The sequence below is a fragment of the Aedes aegypti genome, chromosome 2 (genome assembly GCF_002204515.2).
Source record: "Aedes aegypti strain LVP_AGWG chromosome 2, AaegL5.0 Primary Assembly, whole genome shotgun sequence".
NCBI lineage: Eukaryota > Metazoa > Arthropoda > Insecta > Diptera > Culicidae > Aedes > Aedes aegypti.
In genome coordinates, this window is record NC_035108.1 from 216,466,491 (window position 1) to 216,490,652 (window position 24,162).

Below are 24,162 nucleotides of genomic sequence, written 5' to 3' on the forward strand. Positions count from 1 at the left end.
CCTGGGCATAGAGTATAATCGTACCTGCCACACGATATACGAATGCGAAAATGGCAACTTTGGCATAGAAAGCTCTCAGTTAATAACTGTGGAAGTGCTTATAAGAACACTAAGCTGAGAAGCAGGCTCTGTCCCAGTGGGGACGTTAATGCCAAGAAGAAGAATTAGACAGTTTTAAATTGTTCATTTTGATAAGTCTGAAATTTCACACAGGAGATTTAAATTATTCAACTAATTTTTCAGCATCTTCTGGAAAGCTTTCAATACATTTTGTTTCAAAAAATTTAGTGATAATTCGAGGAAATTTCCAACCCGAAAAAAGTCCCTCGACCGGCGGGGTTTGAACCCGCGACCCCCATTATGCACTTGCTGAATAGCTGCGCTTTTCTTGCTGTGACTAACTATATTTTGATTTTTAAATTTGGATGTTTTTTGAGAAGCGACCTTATTAAATATGCATCTTACAAAATTTAACCAGGTATGTCACGCATTTCGGCGCCCCCTAAAGACTGGCGCCCTTGGCGGGTGCCAACCTGGCCAACCGTACGCTACGGCACTGGACAGAGGATAAATTTTCAATATATTTGAAACGAATATTCCATACAAACTTTGAATTGAATGCGCCAGCTGGGGGAGTAACCAAATCAGTTGAAATTTTGAGAGTTTTTTTCTTACCCTAAGACACATATCTAGGGGGTGCCCGTTGAGTTTCACAACTTTTTTACTTAAGGGCCAGTCTACTGTACATACTATTTTTATACCAACAGTACTCAAACATAAATAGATAAGCTGCAAAATATAACATAATTTTTAAATTAATTAAATAGATTCATTTTCAGTGGTAAACCACACTATTTCCGTGTCGCCAACGATTGGGTGATAAATAAGTGGTTTGATCTTCCAACTCCATAAGTCCATCACCTGTGCGTGAAGACCTCACGGCTTCAAAGCAAAACCAGAATATGTGAGCCTCATCGGACACGCATCCTCATCAAAGCCAAACATTCTTTCGAAACCAATCTAGCCAAGAGAAATAAAAAATCAAAACCAAATCGCCAGACGGATATGCCTCCCAGTTGGAGCTTACCATCCAAATAGTCAACATCTAACGCGGGTTGAAAACAAGAATGAAAGAGTAACCGCCAAATCTAGTCACATAGAAGAAAATTTAATCTCGAGAAGTGAATTTGGCTGATCAACAACCCTTTTCTGACGCTCGTTTTTTTTTTGAATCAGCTCCCACGCGAAAGTAACTCGAAATCAAAGAAGAGCAGCACCAGTAATCGTGCCGGTTACCTCTGAAAATGAAAAGCTGAAACTGTGTTGAACAAACAGAAGTGGAAAATCTTTTTTTTTTTTTGTTAAAAAACGGAGGAAATCTCAATCCGGAAAAGACAGCATAACATACATAAAAGTGAGCTTCCACAAAGGCACTGCGGGAACACTTGTTACAAGTAAAGCTGCTGCCAGTGCGCGGTGAATGCTACCCGAAACCAATGGAAGATAGAGCATAGGGAAGATATCAAAATTAGATTTATGGAATTTTAAGTGCTTTATTGTATAAAGATTTGCGGCGCGATTCTGGCTTCCCTGGGGTTTCCTTTTCTTTCTTCGCTGCTCTACACGGGATTTGTAAACCTTGCATCCGCATCCGCATCCGCAACTGAGTGCTGATCTCCCGGTATAAAGTGTGAAAAGTGAAGATTGTAGATTCAGAGCGTTACCAAACGAAGTGCAAGTGTGGAAAGCTACGCGTAGTGTGAGAAAACCCCACCAGATTTTCCGGCTGTCAGACGGGGAAAGTCAGTAAAAAGACACAATGCGGCGAGGATATGCCGGTTTAGTGGGATGTAAGTGATGCAACATATTATTCGTTTAATCGCTTGAGAATGCTAGAGGGAATTGATTGGTGGAAGAAATGTGAAGTGGAATGGGTAAACTTTATTTTTACATATGTCCTTGAACTTCATTTTTTTCCATATCTTTTAACATATTACTGTGATTATTTTTGCTATAATACATCAATTGAAGAGCTCATTGTACTATGTTTTTGTAAATGCGAAGACAATGTTCGATTTGTTTTAATATTGTCTCATAATTTTAATTTATTTTCAAAACAATGGTTGCATATCACGGAAAATGTTGATGTTTTATACGTCTATGATAATAGCAACGATCATTGTTATGAAAAGGTTTGGATTTTTTAAAGTTTGGATGCACGTTTCAAACAAGTTCCTGTTATACCTGCAATATGTACATTAAGATGGTCTGGGTTTATTAAATATGAAAAATATCAAACAAAAATTACAAACATACTTTGAGAAAGACAGAACAGAACAGACAAAACAGATTCAAGCTCACCAGAAAGAGATCAAAGAGCGCAATTGAATAAACAGATAATTAAAAGTGACGTTTGAGGGTGCAATATGACAAACCCTTCTTCACAAGAAACATGTTTCAAGATTTGCTTGAAAATAAAAAGGGATTCAGTTCGCAGCATCCAGATTTTTACTTACGTTCGCGCTTTTCTCACGCCTCTCACGTCGAGGACCTGGGATCGAATCCCATCCCTGAGATAATGAGTAACTACCCGTCTTCCTTCAAATGGGAAGAAAAGCCGTTGCACAGTTGCGCATGGCTGGTCAAAACTGGCAACATTATAGTTGTGGAAAAGTCAACAAAATTTTACTGATTTAAATTTCCATAAAAGAATTACTGTCCCATATTCATTCTCGAATCGGCACCTTTTTTGTCGCATCAGTGTTTAAGGGGGTTTACCCCAGAGCCGAAAATTTTGGCATGAAACCACAGGAAACATGAAAAATTCTCGGCTGCACCGCCTTTAACCCCTCTACCGGCAGCTTCATTCTTTAACACCAAAAAAAATATTCGAATCACGATAACTCTTTTGTTTCTCGATATTTTTGCACCATATTTTTAAAAGATCTAAAAAAAACTCTTCTAACTTAAGAAGCCGTGTCGATATTAATCATTGGTGATCTGATTTTGAAGATATTCCGATGTTCCTTGGGGGACCGACATTTTCCATATAAAATGTCTTTGGTGGCCATTTTGTTTTTGGTTAATTCATCAAAAAAGTAAAATGTGCACTATACAATACCAGGTAATAAGGAGTTACTCTGCAAAAATCATACAAATCGGTTCAGTATTCTTGGAGAAATCTGAAAATTACGATGTGAGGTTTTTAGAGTTTTCAAGATCTTTTTTTCCAGGGTGGTACCAGAAACATAAATGCTCATAACTCAAAGACGGCTGCACCAAATTGCTTTACTTTTTCATAACATACTCGCATTTTTTTTTAATTTCTTTGTTAGTATCATTTCAAACATTACATTCATTATTTCTTATATCTAGGTGTTCTGTGTTATTAGGCAACACTATCATCCTAATTTGGTAAAACAAATCTAAGATTTTATTAACATTTTGTTAACAACATATTACATTTCATTTGCCGTAGCAGTTCAGATTTTCTACAGGTGAGTTGATTTCACCTGCTTATAAGAGAAAAAAAAAACGCTTTGAATTTACTTAACCTAAACATATAACGCATTAATCGTGGAAATAGAAGATTGTAACGATTTTTGCCTAAAATTGATTATTTTATTTGACATTTGTTCTAATGTTTCAACATTGGATATTCTATGTAACTCATTGGTACTATACAAGGAAGGAAGCTTCAGAATCATTTTCAAAATTTTATTTTGAATTCTCTGCAGAGCTTTCTTCCTGGTATTACAACAGCTAGTTCATATTGGTACAGCATACATCATGGCTAGCCTGAAAATTTGTTTGAATATCAAAAGCTTGTTCTTAAGACAAAGTTTTGATTTTCTATTAATAAGTGGATAGAGACATTTCACATATTTGTTACATTTGGCTTGAATGCCCTCAATGTGATTTTTGAAAGTTAAATTCCTATCTAGCATGAGCCCTAGATACTTAACTTCATCTGACCAATTTATTGGAACCCCTCTCAGCGTGACAACATGTCTACTTGAAGGTTTCAAATAAAGAGCTTTTGGATTATGTGGGAATATTATTAGTTGAGTTTTGGAAGCATTAGGAGCAATCTTCCATTTTTGCAAGTATGAAGAAAAAATATCCAAACTTTTTTGCAATCGACTACAGATGACACGCAGGCTTCGTCCTTTGGCGGAGAGGTGTCATCCGCAAACAAAGATTTTTGACATTCCTGAGGTCACTCAGGTAAGTCAGATGTGAAAATATTGTATAATATTGGTCCCAAAATGCTGCCTTGAGGAACACCAGCTTTTACAGGAAGTCTTTCAGATCTGGAGTTCTGATAATTAACCTGAAGTGTACGAGTTGACAGATAACTTTGAATTATTCTAACAATGTATGTTGGAAAATTAAAGTTTTTCAATTTTACGATCAAACCTTCATCCAAACACTGTCGAATGCCTTTTCTATGTCTAGAAGAGCAAGACCAGTAGAATAGCCTTCAGATTTGTTGGAACAGATCAAATTTGTTACACGTAAGAGTTGATGAGTGGTCGAATGTCCATGGCGGAAACCGAACTGTTCATTGGCAAAAATTGAATTTTCGTTGATGTGGGCCATCATTCTGTTCAAAATAACCTTTTCAAAAAGTTTACTGATGGAGAAAAGCAAACTGATTGGACGATAGCTAGAAGCTTCTGCTGGATTTTTGTCTGGTTTAAAAATTGGAACAACCTTAGCATTTTTCCATTTGTCAGGAAAATATGCTAATTGAAAACATTTGTTGAATTATCAACTAAAAATGATAAGCTACTTTCTGGAAGTTTCTTGATGAGAATGTAGAAAATTCCATCATCGCCAGGAGCTTTCATATTTTTGATTTTTTTTAATAATAGTACTCACCTCTTCCAAATCAGTTTCCCAGACATTTTCGAAAACGTTCTATTGATTGAGAATATTTTCGAAGTCCTGAGAAACTTGAATTTCAATTGGACTAGCAAGTCCTAAATTAAAATTGTGCGCGCTTTCAAACTGCATAGCAAGTTTTTGAGCTTTATCGCAATTAGTTAGTAATAATTTGTTTTCCTCTTTCAATGCCGGTATTGGCTTCTGAGGTTTTTTCAAGATTTTAGATAATTTCCAAAAGGGTTTAGAGCCAGGGTCCAATTGAGGAATTTTATTTTCAAAATTTTTGTTTCGTAAATCTGCAAAACCTTTCTTGATTACTTTCTGCAAATCTTGCCATATAATTTGCATAGAGAAAAAAATTGAAAACCTACCCCTGAGCGATTTTCTGGGTACGCCACTGGTGACAGTTATGTCTTTATGAGCAGTATAGCTTATCTATTAAATTTGAAACAGCTGTATTTCAGCGAAATCAAAAGCGATTTGAGCTCACTAGGCTTAATTTGTAAACAAAGTCTTAAGCCTTCTCAACTGCTATTTAATGTTTACAACGATTTTAGTAGGGTGTTGCTAGTAACAAAAAAAGTTTTTAAAAAACTTCCTTTAAAATTTTGAGTTATTTCCAAAAACTTTGTCCATTTTATGTGAAAAGTTTCGAGAAACTGAATTACCCACTATTAAAAGCAAATGATCCATATTTTCAAACGTACAATAGTTTTTCTTGCCCCACTTTGCCCCTAGAGATGAAAATTTTATTCTCATCTTGTATAATAATTTACCTATTTCTGAATTATGAAATCCTGTTTCCTGCTCTTGTTTCAAAACAAGTTTTTATATTAAAATAAAATTCTATACAATACAGGCTGGGCAGTGCTTTTGGAGGCCCAAGCAGGCGAGTTCGGTTTTCGCGTTGCCGGAGTATTTTTTTATGTATGTATATCAAGTATGCTGATAAAGTAGCTTATGACTGCTTAGTCAAGGATAAATGATCAATTTGGTGAGCTCGTTTCATGCTTTCTTGTTTAATGTATATTATATTATGAAACACATTTCAATTATAATAACGATAGAATGTTCACTTTAATGTAATTTTCTTAACAAAATATGAATGGTTTATCACTGTAGGTGTGACAAAAATTTTCGTTATAGTTTACAAACTGTTCAAATACACATACCTTTTCTTTTATTCAATATTTGTCATTAGAGAAATCGTTTGAATGGTTAGACACTAAAACTGTAGACTTACTTTAAGAACACGTTGTCTTTAGGTGACTATTTGAACTAAGGCAGCATGGGTCGCATCACTTACTAAAGTTGTAACACGCCAGCCTGCGCGTTTCGGGGTTTAAAGTAAGGTGGCTTACGCGCCACTCCTTTCGGAGACCACCTACCAGTTTAGGGCTTGCCCGGCCATAGAGACCCCAGGGATTGGGTCTAATTACTCCCGCTCAGAGATATTTACGAGTCGGCTGACGTCCAACTTTGGGAAGAACAATTAAAAGGGAAAAGGACGGGATTTCAATTTACGAGAAACATAAGAACGAAACGACAACGCAAAACTAACTCGCTAAGTTCTCATCACTGGCCGACCTGACTAATCATCGATCTAACACGTGGGAAAATAGGGAGCATCAACGGTTGTTTCGGGGAACCGCCCCAGTAAAGTAAAATAAATTAAATACAAATAACTACGACCGAATTAACATGCAAAATCTTTACGCAAACATTTATTGACGACTCTTCACTATTCGACACTAAGCCACATAAATTTTACTATAAATTTCGCCTACATTTATTCTTCCCACATTACTCTACAACATATAAACAGCATAACATAAATTCATTTTATTCTCCCTCTCTTCGCATCTTCATTACACTAGCATAGGCCTACTCTCTGCTTTCCCTTCTATCTTTCTATCGTCGTCACTTGGATTGAGTGTTCATGTGCAGATGTTCATTCGAATGGTGTGCGTGTGTGCGTGCTCGTAGTGACTAGCAGCGCAAGCGCGGGAGCTAAGGGTAGCCACGTTAAAAAATCGAATAGCCACGCTACCGACTCATAGGCTACGGTAGCGGGTCAAAACAGAGCCATGCGCATGGACTTATCTCTAATCATGCATGATTTCTACTCACGGTTTGGTCAACTCTCGGAGGGTCTTACGGGTACCGCAGACGGCCGTTCATTCGACAGTGAACGCGCCGCTGGGCGAAACTAGCGTCGATGGGTGCTGGTGGTGACGCTCTCCGACTCTCTCTCTCTCTCTGGTTGTGGGCTAATGCGACGGGGACGGCCGACGCGACGCCGGCGGTGAACTCCTCTTCACGTTGGCGCAATTCCTGATGAATGCTGGGTCCTGCTACCTTCGCCTGGGGCGCGAATAACGTGCGCAAGCCCCCTTCCGGTTTCCGTACCACCGGGATAAACCTCGTAGCTGACGGTGGGGTCTGGACGGAATGGTGTGACGTGTATGGTATACAAGACGGCCACAACCTAATTGGGAACACGTGGTGTCGTTCGACAAACGGATTAGCACACATATTTTAAACCTTATTACCTGCACAAATTGACTCGCACATAAATCTCCTTCTCTGCACTAACTTTGCACTAACTGCCAATTGATAGCAACTAACTAGAGGGAAAGACTTATTAACATCACCTAAAGACAAAGCATGTTAATTTCAACAATCACCTTCAAATACACGTCACGGCGCAACAACTTAAATAGATTACTCCTGCCTCTTCCACTAGCCAGAACGAAGTGATCGGTCAAAATCAGATAATCCTCAGATATGTCGCGAGATGCATCTATCGCTATCTAATCTGAAATATTTCCCGAGAGAAATATCTGAGATTTCCTCGTTCCTATGCTCGCGAAACATTCAAGGTCAGGGGGAGGGGGTTGTTCTTCACCGAAAGGCTTTCGTCAAAACGGCTCGTCTCTATCTCCGACCTAAAGAGAGGCGAACCATTCGGGTAAGTTCAATATCCCTTGAATGCATTTCTTAGGGGGTCAATGCTCAGAAGCACGCGCGGCAAATTTGGCTAGAGCGCTATCGCTGTTGCTTTTTGGGCGGCACATAACATGTGCGAATTGGCTTCAGACGGAACTCATTTAACATGTGGTTTGGAGGATGCTACTCGTGAACTCGAATGAATGTTCATGCAGAGGAAAGAAGTGTTTATCTTAGACTGGATCAATATATTTAACTTAACTATATGGACAAATGTTTTGAAGCATACGAAAAACATTGAACTAAAAATAAATTAATCCTATGGTCGTTACAAGGTGAATCCTGATTATGTAGCTTTTGAACCCTCCCCACTAAAAAATCCTCCATGCGACAATCATGGAGATGCAGAGGTGATCTCGGTCTCTAGTAACAATGGATGTCACACTGATAATCACACATTCCCTCGATGACCGTAAGCACGTGGCCTGCGCCGTTATTGACTTTATAATGTTTGGAGTTCTCGAAAGTGTACATTGAAGATGGAAAGCTATTCTCAAGCTACATCTCTTGGTTCCTTGTGCAACTTCGATTATTCTGGTCTATCACGGAGTAGCAACTACGAATTGTACGGTCATCAATGCTTATGCTTATGCTTAGATTCACAAACAAATTCTATACAATACAAGTCTTTTATTTAATTGGTTAAATAATCTTAATATGGGAAAATTTCATTAGAAATCTAATTTTCATTTTGACGTTTATTTTCAACGGGATGATATCGAAAATCGAAGTAAATTAGTAAGTTATCATTTAAAAGCAATTTGGGACGCATTTGAGATTTTGTCCGACATGTGCATGAATGATGAACTAGCCAGGGTTAATAAATATAGAAATTAAAAAAAAAAGTTGACGTACAGATATTCAATCAGATGATCAATCGATGTACGACACTTTTCAAGTTTTGATATAAATACCTCTGTTTGAAAAATCGCAACTTCAGTCGGTTCTTATATAGTCGGCGTTAAGTCAGAGTGGACCAAATGACACAATTTTTTAATTCGCAATTTTTTGCAATTTTTAAATTCGTGAACATTTTTGTTCGATATTTGCACACATCTTAGGGTTACTTGCAAACAATATAATGTGAAGTGATAAGCAAGGAAAACATAATTGAAACCTCTAATAGAACGATTTTTTGATGGACTAAGTGCACATGGTCTATTCTGACTGAAGCAAAGAACAACTCTATTTTGTTATGGCTATACCGGTCATGCGACTTAAAGCTAAAGGGAGTATGTAGAAGATTTTTTCAAATGATAGAAATGAGCCTGTGTTGGTAGCAAAGCTCAAAGCTTTGAGCCAACCCTTTTCCAGTAGAGAAGCTAGGCAAAATACAGGACGCTTCGATGCTTACTGTCTTTAAAATGGCTTGCTCAATTTTCACCACCTAAATATAATTTGAATCTTGTCGCTCCCTTGCGACGCCTATCCACCTATTCATTTCTATCATTTGAAAAGATCTTCTACTGACTCCCTTTAGCTTTGAGTCGCATGACCGATATAGTCATAAAAAAAAAAGAATATAAAACAATCACGGTCGATACCTTCTCCTATGTATCCAAAGAACAACGTTCATTGATTTGGTTCACTCTGACTGAAAAATTTCCTGGAAAACAACAATCATTTAATGTTTGCATGGTCAATCTGGGTTCTTCAACATTAATATCATAAATTTTTAAAGAACCCATATCCTCAATTCCGAAATAAGTGACATTACAAAAGCTTGAAAACTAAAGTTTTGTTGGGTCAAGGTATTGAAGACCAGAAATATTCAAATATGCGTTCAATCAGAGTGGACCAAGTGAAAATCTTGGGTACCGTTCAAAATATATTTGTCCGAAAAGCGGGTTCTAGGATATTCCATACAGACACCATACGACAACCAAAAACTTCTATCGGAATCAGACATCGACTTTAAAAACTGCAATAATCAATCAGTTTATTGGGGTTACACTAGGTCCACTCTATCTGTACAGAAATCGTTGCAATTTCTGACTAACTATCTAAATCTGTTTAATAGCCAGAAATCAAAATCAGATGCACCAAATTAAGTAATGTTTATGAATTATTGATGGATGGAAAGAAAAATCATTCCCTGCCGAAAAAAAACAAGAAATCACTTGATATGTCTTGCATTTTCTCGAATTCTGCAGCGTGCTGATCATTTTCGTTGTTATGGCAAAAAGCACTTGATCCACTCTGCCTGCATACTTTTATCGATTTTTATATATCATCCAACGTAAATTTGTTACATATCTCTAGCAGTTTACAACAATAATTAAATCTGATAAAAGTGAAATGAAAGCAAGGTAATATTGAATCTAATGACATAATAATCCAATTTTCCCAAGTTTTGCACATGGTTCACTCTGACTTAACACCGGCCATAAATCATCGAGACAAGCATTGTAAAGTTATGTAAATCCTATACGGCCGTGGCCTCCCTCAAGTCTGATGGCTATTTACACCCATGTTGCTTGTGCTTTTCAAGATTCTTGGAAGACATCAAGCGTGATCCTTGCCAGACTAATGGCATCTTCGAAAGATTTCTGACAATATCTTGGTGGATTGCTGATAAGATATATAGGGTGTCCCAGAAAGTAAGGGCACAACTTTATTTTTTTTTAACAAATAAATATTTTAACAGATTTGATTTTTTTTCTTGGGGCATTTTCAATGCTTCCTTTGAAAATCTTGTTTGATGAAATAACTTTTAACATTGAAATTTTCTATTTAAAGAAAATAATTCTTATCTAACCAACACAGATCCTACGTTTGTGTTTGGTTGGAACGTCACTGATAATGAGTACCTTATCAAAATCCTTCGATGTGGTGAGTTCAATTACATTGTATCTAAGATGTTTCATGTTTTGTTTGAAATTTTATTTGACTTTGCTAGAAAACATTTGAGAAAATGGTAAAATTCTTCAAAATCTTTATTTGTTCTCTCCCCATAAAATAACTTCATGAAATCATGGTATTTGTTTTAGATATTTTCAATATAAATAAAAATAGTTCATTTCAAATTTAATGGGTCGAATATCTATATATTTCGAAAGTTGTTTTAACGGATATACATGGACTTGGTTTTGACCCTTTCAAAAATCGACCACAGCTTAAATCGGATGTTTTAATTCTTTCCAATTTTCATATAGGGGAACTTACGTATTCTCGTCAGCTTAAGCCGATGCCGTGCTTCTTTTGTAATTTTCTCGGACATCAGCAGACAAAGTCCGTGTTTGTCTAATTACATTTATACGTTGCTCAGTCCTTTATCGATTCACACCGACGGACCTGTCAAAATGATTCTAGAAACGTTTTCACAACGCTGCAAACATCCCTTGTCAGTGTGACTATTGTCGGCAGCCTTAATCTCTTCGGCAACTTTCCCATAACAGCTGCTGGTGAATCTCTTCGGCAGCTCAAAATCAGTCGCATTTTGAGGCGTGCTCGTTTGAATTGATAACATCTCCGGCGATATCGTTTATTTAGTCTCGGAAATCTCGCCAGCGGGAACCGGGCAGAACGAAGAATCATCTGAATGTTTCCACTGATGTGTTTTGACAGAAAAATACTGTGTATTTGGCGTTTAAAATTTGATTGCCGATAATAGTCGAATGGTGCCGAAGCCGTAAGTCTCCCTACTTAAGTTTATAATTTCAAATGAAATAAGTGATACTGATAAATATTTTTCTCTGATTTTCATTGTACATACGTACTTCATGACCTAGCATAAATTTTGTACTACAAAGTCGCTCAGACATAACACGATTTGTGCAAAACTTATAAGAGGTGCTTCCAGAAATGTAACACTATCAACAATTAAGTAGCGAACAAAATTGCTCAAAATTCAAAATCTGCTTTTAATAAGAGCAGTAATAAAATGTGTGAAAATCAGATATTTATCTGCACTAGTCTTGAAATGGCAGTATGGTGAACACGTGCCCATATTTTCTGGGACGCCCTATATGGCCGGTATCGTGAGCAATCTATATCAAATTAGTTTTAGAGATGAGCCACATTTCAGATTCATTCACATAATCTTGGTATTATTTCTATTTTGTTTTTATTCCTTATTTGGGTTTACCAAAATTTCCGACCATTTTGATTCACATTGGTTTAAAAAATGACTAAGCTTGGATTTAATAACACTTGCATCAATCGATTGAGTAATGTTACCCCAGATTACAATAACGTCAGCTTAAGCAGTAACATATAAAAGAGGCTTAGTGCCGAGTTTCAGACAATTTGAACGAGTTGCCAAGTGGTGAACTCGCTTAGGGAAAAAAGCCACTCGAATAAAGGTAAACTAGCTACCTATAACGTTGACTCTTAAGGCTATTATTTTAGCAAATTCTAAATTAATAATTAGGTTCTCGAAAACTATACCCCAAAATGCAAAAAAGTAGGTAACCACCACTTTAGAATTTTCAGATATGGTGTAAAAACACAAGTGTATTCATCGCAATTTATCTCCTTGCCCTACAAGCAGCGCATTGCCTGACAGCATGATAAAAAATGTCAGTTGAGACATTTTCAAACTTTTTAAGGCTAAAGTTACTGTATTCTGCAACAAAGGTACCTTGATTTCTAATTTAATTTTCCAGAAATCCTTTGCTAAGCTCGACGCAGTGACCCTTTAGGAGTTGACGTTATAATACATGCTTTAAGATGAAGTAACTTAAGGTTTGCTTCTCGTTTACTCACTAAAACTACAGTTTCAAATCCAACATAAAGATTGTATCCTAAATTTTCTTGTTCTGCATCCGGGTCACACTCGCTAGAGCGAATGTAGTGGAGATAAAAAAAAATAATTCAACCACATTATCACCCGCGTGGCACAGAGCTTCTTTTCGTCTGAGACAGCTTCTACCGTGGCTTCGGAAACATAGGAAACCCCGTGAGCAAGACGTATGAGATCTATTAGAATTAAAATGAGAACCCATTCTAAAAATTTATCGCTCGCTTCGAATGCCGTTAAAAAGCAAGCAGTAACAATAGCAGAAACAGACGACGACAGGCGTTCACTATAATTAGATTCAATCTATCAACTAATCACCACCTATCGTTCGCTTATCAATGCGAGCAAAACGATATCTACTGGTTTTATTATCGTTCATAATATTGATCAAATGTCGATAAGATTTTCTCCTACAGAGAGATTCTGGAACGTATGTATTGTCACCTTTAGCTTAACCGTTTCAAAATCAGCATTGGAATTACTATAATCTTGGCATAATAGGATTATAGAAAACCGTTTTTTCAAGACTTAACTACTTCTTGAATAATTTGTCAGTGAAACTAAATAACTCATTACAATTCATGAGCGGCTTAGAAAAAGTGAAATCTCAATTTATCTTGCCATGAAGTTGACACTTATGTCCCGTAGAATATTGTAGAATGAGTTTCTTCAAAGATTTCCCGCCGGCCAACATATTCATGCAGTCCAAGAACTCATCCCAAGGCGGCTTTTATCAACGAACGAACTATCTTCTCAATGCTGCCTGTCGAAACCGGTTGTAAAGTTTTCATTCAAACCAAACTATGAAAATTTCAGTGACTTGAGATTTGACTACGATGATGGCGGTTTGTGTATTCAATTATCATTCAGATGAACTCAACACGGCAGCATACGTGAGCAATAAAATGTGGCTTAGCATAAATTAGATTTCGCCGATGGACAAAATCCACCCATGGCGAATCGTCCGCAACTTAAACCCACACTAATCGATGCGGATCTATTCTTGTGGTCCGCGTATCTAAACATGGTAGCAAACATTTTTCTTCACCTAATCCCGTTATTAGCATTTCACATCCTTTCCGCACTGACGTCCACTGACAGATACAAGATGTTTGATAAAACGGTACAAGCCCACAGTATGTTGCCCAAATTAATCAACATTAACTAGCAGCTGTTTAGTATAATACCGTTCCAAAGTGCCCCGCAGAGTATTTTAGAAATTTAAATATTTTGTTTTGATTAGTAAATAGAATATCTTGCATGTTTAGTATTTGTTTGTGGCATTAGACATCTGGAGGTTCTTATGCCGGTAAAATTTGCAATCTTTTTTTTTTTTTGAAAGAAAGAAGAGAAGTGCTCGATAGATAGGGATCTTCTCAAATGTGTGTAGGTTTACAAATTACGGAATTTTTGCACAGTAAACCAAAAGGTATTTATTTTTAAGATGTATATTGTGTAGTGGGACAACTTTGAGAAGAATGTTGAGGACGTTCAAGATATCGCCATCAGCCATTTTTTTATGAAGATGACCCAATTTTGTTTGGATAGCTCTCACTTCGCTCTTTTTTTCACCACACAAGATATCCATATGCCACTTTTGGTCAAACAACAGTTTTGGTAATCCTTTCGATATACTTGTGTTTTGGACTCCAAGTTTTACCAAAACTTCGTCAGAATTTATTTTTTCCTCGTCTGTAGAGTCTTTTAACCACTGCTTTCATTATTTATCAATATTGTGATATGACCCACATTCAATTTGGTGCTCATAAAATATCCTTTCACAATTGAGATATGTTAGTCATTGGTTGATGTGGCACATTGTTAGGCTGACCATACGTACCGTATTTTACGGGACAGTACCGTTTTCACGACCTTGTCGGGCTGTCCCGTCGTTTTATTGAAAATTCTCAATTTGTCCCGTATTTTTGGAAATAAGGAATAGACACAGCACAGTTTTGAACTAGTTTTTATATTTTTATTTCTCACTCATCTATTTTACAGTAATTTCTCAATCAGAGTCATATTCATTTGTAGACAACATTAAGTTGTAATCAAAATTTTGTATCACACCCTTTAGCATGACAAGTTTATTCTTATATTTATGAAATTTATAAAACGATTTTAAATATTTATGTATCATTTAATTTTGTCTTAAATAGACACCTCAATTTCGGAAAATTGATCGCATGTTGACGTGAACTGAACGAAAACGAATTTTGAGAACGAAAAACTTACGTAAAAATACAAAACTTTTCAAAATTAGGCTGATTTTCAAATTTTAGGAAAAATAAATAATTCAGATAATTAACAATTAGGTACCATTTGTTTTCAAAAAATAGAAAAATAAAAAAACTTTTCAAAGTGCTCAGTCATCTACCAAATCAAGCTTTTAACATAATATTGAACAACAATTTTAATTTCACTATTGATAAAACAATACTTTTTTTAAAGGGGCCCAAACGCAAAGTGGTGTAGGTAACATTTTAGTCAGTTTCAAAATAAATATATTTTAAAATTCCATTGTTTTCAAGCTTTTAAAGTAATTTTTCTGCGCAAAAAAAAGTTGCAGGAGATTGGCTTCTTTTTGGCTTCCATACAATTTATATAAACTAGAAAATTGTTGAAAAAACTTCAAAGTCGATTTTTTTAAAACCTGGTATTTGCTACTTACACCTTTTTGCTTCTAATTCCCTCATTTTACTTTTTATAATCAAACTCATCGTAACGTTAACATTTTCATTTAAATTTTTCCAAGAACCAATCGGATTCAGGAGTTTTTTTTTTATTTTTTTTTCAAATTCTAATGTTTGAAATTTCGCAGATATAGTCAAATGTGGTTCTAAGTTTCAAACATTGTTTTATTACATCTAGAAGATTAATTGATCAAACAGCATTCAAGAGTGAATAGAAATCGTTGGAAAGATTGTGACAACAATTGAAAATGCGGACGACAATTCATTATCTCTTCACAATAAGGTTTATCCCGTTTTTATAAATTATTTGTCCCGTTTTTATCCTGTTATCTTATGGTCAGCCTACACATTGTCCCAACTAAAATTAATATTTGCATCAGCCGACATAGTGAATAATTTTTGGTGATTTTTTTGGCTTAGTCATTCTAAAAAACTATATTTGATCCTTAATCACGATCAGCCTAAAAATGAAAATAATTCAATCTAAAAGAATATATATGTACGCCTTTAGTCTTTAACTCATGTGTATACTAATGGAAAGGTCTCTGTTTTATTTGAAAAAAAAAAAAAAAATGACAATAAGAAAAGTCCAGATCGTATAAAAAATTGTACAAGCTTAAAGCTCAGCAATGGTCCAGATTTTTACTTAGATAGAGTTGATTAGGAATCTAAATTCATAAATTCAAATAACACAAACGAGCCCATAGCAAAAATTTTTGGTGGTGTTCGTGCAGAGATATGCCAAGCCATAGATGTCAAAAATAGTTATTAATTAGAGAGCATAACTTATTAAATCATAGCTCGTGACGGCTCTTGTGGAAGATCTTTTGGGAATAATAGTTTTCTGTAAATCTCAGAAAAAAAGAGTTTCTTTGACCTTGTTGTGATATACATATTTAAAAATATTAAATTGGCAAAAAAAGTTCGCAGTTAATAACTACGAGAACGCTCATAGAACATTCCGAATCAAGCTCTGTCCCAGTTGGGACGTGACACTTAATGAAAATTACTTGGTAAAAGATAGAAAAAATTATATGCAAAATATTGACAGCTTTTACCGAAAGATCTTAGCAGATTATTTTTCGTTTAAAATGTGTAAGGTTTTATTGCAAAAAAAAAACTTCTTACAGCATAACTCAAACTAACAACATATTCTTATAAGAAAATATTTGTTGCAAAAATTGTGAACTATTGTGTATAGCTCCAAAGAACAGCCTGTGTATAAAAGAAGGTGAATTTTATTTAAATTTTAATTCAACAGTTGTTATGCCTATAATTATGGTTACATGATATTTCGAAAGAACATCTAATATTTGAAAGATGAATAAATGTGTGCTAAATACATCGAAAACTTCAGTGCAAAAATTTATTCCAATGGCGCAATCCAAAAGGTCAACTAATATTTGATAGAAGGGTAATTTCTGAATAAATAGTAATATACTAATGGCAATTAGTTATCTAGGGGTCTATTTTGTAAATCGAGCAGATTCATGTGACTCATCTGTGGTCACTGTCGATCAAAGTAAGCATGCATATTTAAGATGTCACCCGTCGACTCCCATAGTAATCCAGTCACATAAAGTGACAACTGTCGAAAAACTCGAGTGACAGGGCCGTGTCGAGTGAAATTTTTGGTCGACAGTGACTCCAGTCGAGTCATTTTGATCGACTCGACTTATAAAATAGGGCCCCTAATATGCTTTAGTTTATTCATGAGCATATGAGTGTTGAAAAAAGTGTAATTCTTGTATCAATTGACACCAAACAAAGCTTTATGTCGTCAGTTGGATTCAGAAGAAACAAAAAAAAAACAAATGTCATCTCAATAAACTTTTGGTTTCATACTCATTATGCCTAACGACCATTATGCTAAATGACTTTATGCCAAATGACAATTGTGCCAAACGACTTTATGCCAAACGGATTTATGCTGAAAGATTTTATGCCAAATGACCTACCACCGAGATTGCGATTTTGAGGCCCCTAGGAGCTCGAAGCCCGGTGCGGACTATCAACTCTCAAACCCCCAACGTCTTTTATATTTTTTATCCTGAACATCATAGCTTTATTGTCATGAACCAATATGAGGTTCTGGTCACTTCCGGAGTAGTTTCCGATAGGGCCTCAGAAGGACACTTTTGTAATCCTATTCATTCATATCGTGCGACTCATGTATTTTTATCCTGAACATCATGTAATTCCATGGACCAATATGAGGTTCTGCTCACATCCAGATGCTTCGGAATCGGTTCCGCCGGAACATCAGAGGAACATTTTTGTAATCTTACTCACTCTAATTGCGCGAGGACTCGAAATTAATGATATTTTTATCCTGGTTCATGGCATTATATATCAGAGGGGCACTTTTGTAATCCTTTTCGTTCATATCGTGCAAAACCCTCGCGCGATATGAGTGAGTAGGATTACAAAAGTGTCTTTTTAAGGCCCTATCGGAACCGATTCCGGGATATCCGGAAGCAATCAGAATCTCATATTGGTTCATGGTATTATAGCTATGATGTTCAGGATAAAAAATCACGAATTATGAGCCGTCGCATGGTACTATTTTTTAACCCCTCTACTGGCAGCTTCATTTTTTACCGCTGAAAAAATATTCAAATAGTGATAACTTTATTGTTTCTCTATATTTTTGCACTATTTTTCCACAAGATCTTAAAAAACTCTTCTAGTTTAGGAATCCGTGTCGATATTGGTGATTGGTGATCTAGTTTTGAAGATATTCCGATGTTCCTTGGGGGACCGACATTCTCCATATAAAATGTCTTTGGCAGCCATTTTGTGTTTGGACAATTTATCAAAAATAAAAAATAAACTGTGTACTATACAATGCCAGGTAATAAGAAGCTGCTCTGAAAAAATCATACAAATCGGTTCAGTATTCTTGGAGAAATCTGAAAACTACGATTTGAGGTTTTCTAGAGTTTTCAAGATTTTTACTTGTCTAGCGTGGTACCAGAAACATAAATGCTCATTACTTAAAGACGGTTGCAACAAACTGCTTCATATTTGCACAACATACTCGCATTAATGTATCATTTCGATGAGTAAATATCCGAATACTATAAAAATGCTGTAGCCTGAGATATTTACGAGGGTTATGGCTACGCGTCGGTCCCCCAAGGAATTTTGGAATATTTCCGGATCCAGATGACCAATTACCAATATCGACTCAAATTTTTTAACTAGAAGAGATTTTTGAGGGCTTGCGAAAAAATAGTGTAAAAATATTGAGAAACAAAGAAGCTATCGCGATTTGAATATTATTTTAGCGGTGAAAAATGAAACTGCTGGTAGAGGGGTTAACATTCAGAAAATGTTCTCTTTAGCAACAATCAGGAATCGGTGCCATGTGACCGGGTATCCGAAATGGCCAGAATCAATGAGAAACAATGTTATTTGACCTTCTGGCAGCTTTTTACTTATAAAAAGTACACAATGAATAATTTAATTACCGCTTATCTTGTAAAATCTACGTGAACAATCACTTCCGGAACGAATATATCCCATTTGAATCCGGAATAACTTCGGAACCAAGTGGCCAATCCCATTTTTTGTGGAACATAAAAAATCTTGAAGAGTATGCGGTTGGTTTGAGACCAAAAGATCCAAAATCGATTTATAACTGGCCATGTTATGATTTGTTAAAGTTAATCTATATAAATGAAAATGGAATGGTATGTCTCGAAATGGCTTGAGAACTGGGTCAAGGATTTGAACAATTCTTTCTCTGTTATATTCTACAGGGGATGCAACGTGTTCGGACGGGGGAAAATTTAGGAAAACTTTAAGAATAGTTAGAAAAACGAGAGAAAACTAATATGTCATTTTGATTTTTAACTGCCTACTTGATGGCAGGACAAAGTTTGCCAGGACCACTAGTTTTTAATGGAAAGTCAGACGTTGGGGGTTTGAGAGTTAATCTAAGCATCCTAGCTCATAAAATGCCGTATAGCTGCTGCTGCTATAAAAGCATAACTGCCACATATGAATTTTTGAATCAACTTTTTTTTTATTGTAATATTCATGTTTCAGTATATACTTTACTACACAGATGAAGATTGAATGATTGAAGAGATGAAGAAAAAGGTAAACACTTTCTTTGAAAATGTTATGGAAAAATATGAAGTTGGTGCAGTTCCATATAGAAAAATAAAGGCATAACAGTCTCTATATTAACTTTCAACCCAAATAGCAAATGCAAAACGTGATTTGAGTTCATGTTCATTAGGGCGATTCAAAATTTGTAAATATTTGAAAATCCAATCTCCCATATCTTCCGTACTATCCTAACCATAAAAAACATGAAAATTTCACAGAACACTATTTTAATGGTCAGGATGGTAAGGAAGATATGGGAGATTGGATTTTCAAACATTTTTCATTTTTAAACTGCCCTTATGTTCATATTCTGTGTTGATAAAAAAGCAATAGTTGTTGCTATATGAATGTGGTATGCAGAAATTTACTAGAAAATTATAAACATTAATATATAATATACTCTGTATAAGAAAACAAACTTCAAACTTTGAGCGCTATTTTCTCAATGCCTACCAATTCTTTATGGGACAGTTATGCTTTTATGGACAATGCAACTTAGTCCTAAAACATGTTGTTACGGTGCATCAATAATGTAATCAGCATACGATAAATTGAAGAAATGTCTCTACACTCCAAGGACTCGATGGTTACCCTGAGCTTAAGTATCGTCATTTATTATGAATTTCAGTTAATGGATCAGACCTCGATCTCAGCCAGAACAAGATAGTGGCCAATAGTTTCAACCACGCGACACGACACCGACATAAAATCTTGTTGATGGGGCTTGACACTTCCACAGGCCGGCACCTGAGGTGAACAATATGTAATTTAATTAGCATATTCTCTATCATATGAACCCATTACCATTTTATGACAGTTCTTTTCTCATCCTAGATGGACGGAATTCCATTCTGGTGACCCAGAGGGCGCCAAGTCAAATTCGGCTCGTGATTCCGTCTAACCGTTTTGCTATGCAAATGATTAGCATCTGCATAGTGGTTTTGTTGGAATTATTCGTCTTTGACCTTGGAGTTATTTTTGATGTGACGTTCAATGCGAGTTGATCATCGGCGACAGTTTTTGCAGTTGATTGAACCTTTTCCTCATATTTTGGACATTTTTGATACAACTACATGTTTATGTTTATTTATTTTTCATGTTTCAATCCCAAACCATAAAAGGCATCTAGGACGTGAAGTTGTACACATAAAAAGAACAGTTTTACAACGTATCTTCTTATTCTTCTTGGTGTTACGAATTTTCGCATTCGTATATCGTGTGGCAGGTACGATGCTACTTTATGCCCAGGGAAGTCAAGGGAATTTCCATTACGGAAGATTCTGGAACGACCGGGAATCGAACCCAGACACCTTCAGCATGGCTTTGCCGTGGACTTCGGCTAAGAAAGGCCCCTTTTAAAACTTATCTATACTGCTAATAAAAGTAAAACTGTCTCTTGTGTTAAAATAAGACATTGAGGAAATAGCGTTGAAATATTGAAGTTTATCTTCTCATACGAATGTTTATAATTTTCTACAGATTCCTGCATGCCGTATATGCGTATTCGTAGGGTCCTTCCTCTGCCGAGTGGTTAGAGTTCACGGCTACAAAGCAAAGCCATGCTGAAGGTGTGTGAGTTCGATTCCCGGTCGTTCCAGGATCTGTTCGTAATGCGGAAATGGCAACATTGGCAAAGAAAGCTATCAGTTAATAACTGTGCAAGTGCAAGTGCTCATAAGAACACTAAACTGATAAGCAAGCTCTGTCCCAGTGAGGACGTAATGCCTAGAAGAAGAAGAGGATTTGCCAAAATGTAGCTTGAACGATTAAGAATGATTTTTTTTTGAAAATCCATATGGGACAGTTATGCTTTTATAGGTAGTATAAATCACAAAGAAAAAAATCTGTCCTATTGTTGTAAGATACCAGAGAGTGTTGTTGTCAACTAAACATATATAAAAAGGATGACTTCAAATCAAGACAAAACGTTGAACTCAGTCTGCGTTGAGCCTATCGCTTTCGCATTATAACTCTTCAATAAAACCGTTTTACGATCGTTCAGCAACATCGTTGTTAATCGATTATGGAAAACATGCGTGCATTTAAAATCTTACTGATCAGTTTGATTTTTGGTGATGGACAGGTGCAGAGCATGAATAATATCCAATTGGATCGTAGTCATTTACTATTAGGGTGTGTTTATGTTTGATATTAGCATAGAAAGGGCTTAGGGCAGGAACAGATCAATACTCTATGCAAGTGAATGAGAAAATTATCATTTTCGATTGCAGGGTGTCTGCGATTTCTTAACTCATTATTTGTTGTATGTTGTTTCGCATATGTGATATTTTCTGCAAGGTGGGGCATAAGTACGACCTTAGTCGAATAATCATTGTTTCCAGAAAAACTAGAATAGAAATAAATTACACACAGTGAACCTTCAACATATTGCATACATTGATGTTGCACAAACTTGTGTCGAAATACTTACTCATGTTTGATTTTAATAATTTTAAATGTATAAAACGAACTTAAGCCCCACCGGTGGGGCAAGAATTCTAATCTTTTGTGGTGCAATATTTTGTTCGTAGACTAAACCATAAATTATCGTTACTATTATGACAGGAATACTTTATACCGGCTATGAACTTATGATACTCCCTATAGAAAAGATAAAGAAAGAAAGATTGCTGGAAAATACACACTAAATTTTGACAAAAAATTATGCCAAAACAGGTTTAATTGAAATATACCTAAAAACGGTTCTCCCCAAAACTAAAGTAAAACGGGAAATTTGATGGATTTTTGGCACAATCACGCATATTTCGCGAATTGTAAAAGTAATATATCTAGAGGGATTTGCGATAAGGGCCTATCTGACAAATCAATAGCACTGAGAAAATAACCAATGAAATTATCATGTGCAATTTTTAACCCCAATTGGAGAAAATATACTCAAACTTAAATTTTTTCACTATAATTCACATATCATAAACCTAGTTTGACAACCACTATTAATACTACACATACAATTTCCATTGCTATTTCGTACTCATAAAATATTATAAGTTTTCACCTAAAACGTACTCTAGAATGCCAGTATCGCCCAATGTTATGCTCCTGTACTCGATATTATTTTCAGTATCGCCTTTTACTTTTGCGCCGTGTTTACAAATTGTTTGATTTCAATTAAGCCCACCAAGTTCGTCATGTTTATTTTTTGTTTGCAGTGTCGCCGTTTACTATCGCCGTGTTTTGATTTCGATTTCAGATGCGCCCATCACTTTGGTTAACAAAAACATAGGCATAATCTATGAAGTGTGTTGTTTTGCGTGAGGTAAAGTTTAGTCTTCTACAAATTTGCGTTTTTTTTTGATAAATTATCGGTACGGGAAAAGTTCAACAGCAGTAGATAAACAATCGAGCTACAATTTCAACGCTATATTTTCTTAAATTGTGTACATTTTGTCAGTTTCGCCGAGATCGCGAATATTTCTAGATATGAATTTTAGGCATTTTTCGAGTTTTTCTAAGAGAAAATATATAAGTCGAACTTTTGCCCCATTATGGGCCAAACATAGTTTCCAAACAGAGTAAGGTGGGGCAAAACGTCGACATTAGTAGTATAATCAAAGTTTCAAGGAAAACAAAAACAGTTAAAACAAAACAAATACCATACAGTGAACCTTCAACATATTGATTATCATTTTGCTGAACAAACAGTCAGCCCAAAATGTTTACCCATTTTTAGTTATAACAGTTTTAAAATTGATTGTCTTCAACGATCTTTTGCCCCACAGGTGAGGCAAGAGTTCGAAATTAGTGTGGGCAAAATTTCGCTGGCTAAAACACAAAATATCGATACCTACTGACAGGCATACTTTAAACCAGCCGTAAACTTATGTTTGCCGAAAAATACACACTAGATTTTCATTAAAAAAATGCCCAAAACAGAGTTAATTGTGATATATCCTAAAATACCCAGTTTCTCACAAAACTAAGTGGAAATGTAAAAAAAATTAGTGACGCTTTTCGCACAATTTGAAAGTAATATTGCCCCACTATGGGCCATAAATTGTTCCCAAGCATTTATGCAAAAACTAATACACCTCAAAGCATCCTTATGATTGGCCAAGAAACGACCTAGAAAAAATATTGTAAAGATTTTTTTTATTTGGTTTCATGCAAAGAGAGTTTGACCAAAAATTACAACATTTACGTCGAAGAACAACAAATAGCCATAACTTTTCCAAATCTCAATCGATTTGTATGATGTTTGAAGTGAAAGTTTTTTATGTACTTTAATACCATTCGAACGACCATGCCATTTATAAATTTTGTTTTGAACTGTGCTACAAATTTCAAATAGAAACTCTTACCCCACTTTACTCTATGTATTATAAATCATTTTTTAATACCTCACAATGCAACCATATTAAAGACACGGACATCGTCTTCAGCCATTAAGCTGTACAGACTGTAACTTGACACTAGACAACGGACAAGCATCCTCCAGTGGCACAGCCGAGAAATATTCCTGACGAAAAGTTTCGACGGCTGAAGCGGGAATCGAACCCCACACCTTCGGCATGGCTTTGCTTTGTAGTCGTGGACTCTAACCTCTCAACTAAAGAAGACACCTAAAAATTTCAAATGATTGTAATGTGTGAAGTATTTTTTAGAAAGGAATAGGGTAAGTGATCCATGAGTTGAGGGTGTTCATATAGTTACGGTAGTGCCATTTTCACTGATTTTATTGCATCAGCCACA

General features: G+C 35.8%; 1 protein-coding gene across 1 annotated transcript in view; it reads left to right on the forward strand.

The window, feature by feature from the left end:
* The first annotated feature begins 1,058 nt into the window (after positions 1 to 1,058).
* The window catches only part of LOC5578264, a 59,176-nt gene continuing 36,072 nt past the window's right edge, over positions 1,059 to 24,162 (forward strand). Inside the window, exon 1 of the mRNA XM_021843981.1 lies at positions 1,059 to 1,850. Within this exon, the coding sequence (XP_021699673.1) occupies positions 1,820 to 1,850 (31 nt within the window). The 5' untranslated portion in view covers positions 1,059 to 1,819. The remainder of the gene's footprint in view (positions 1,851 to 24,162) is intronic.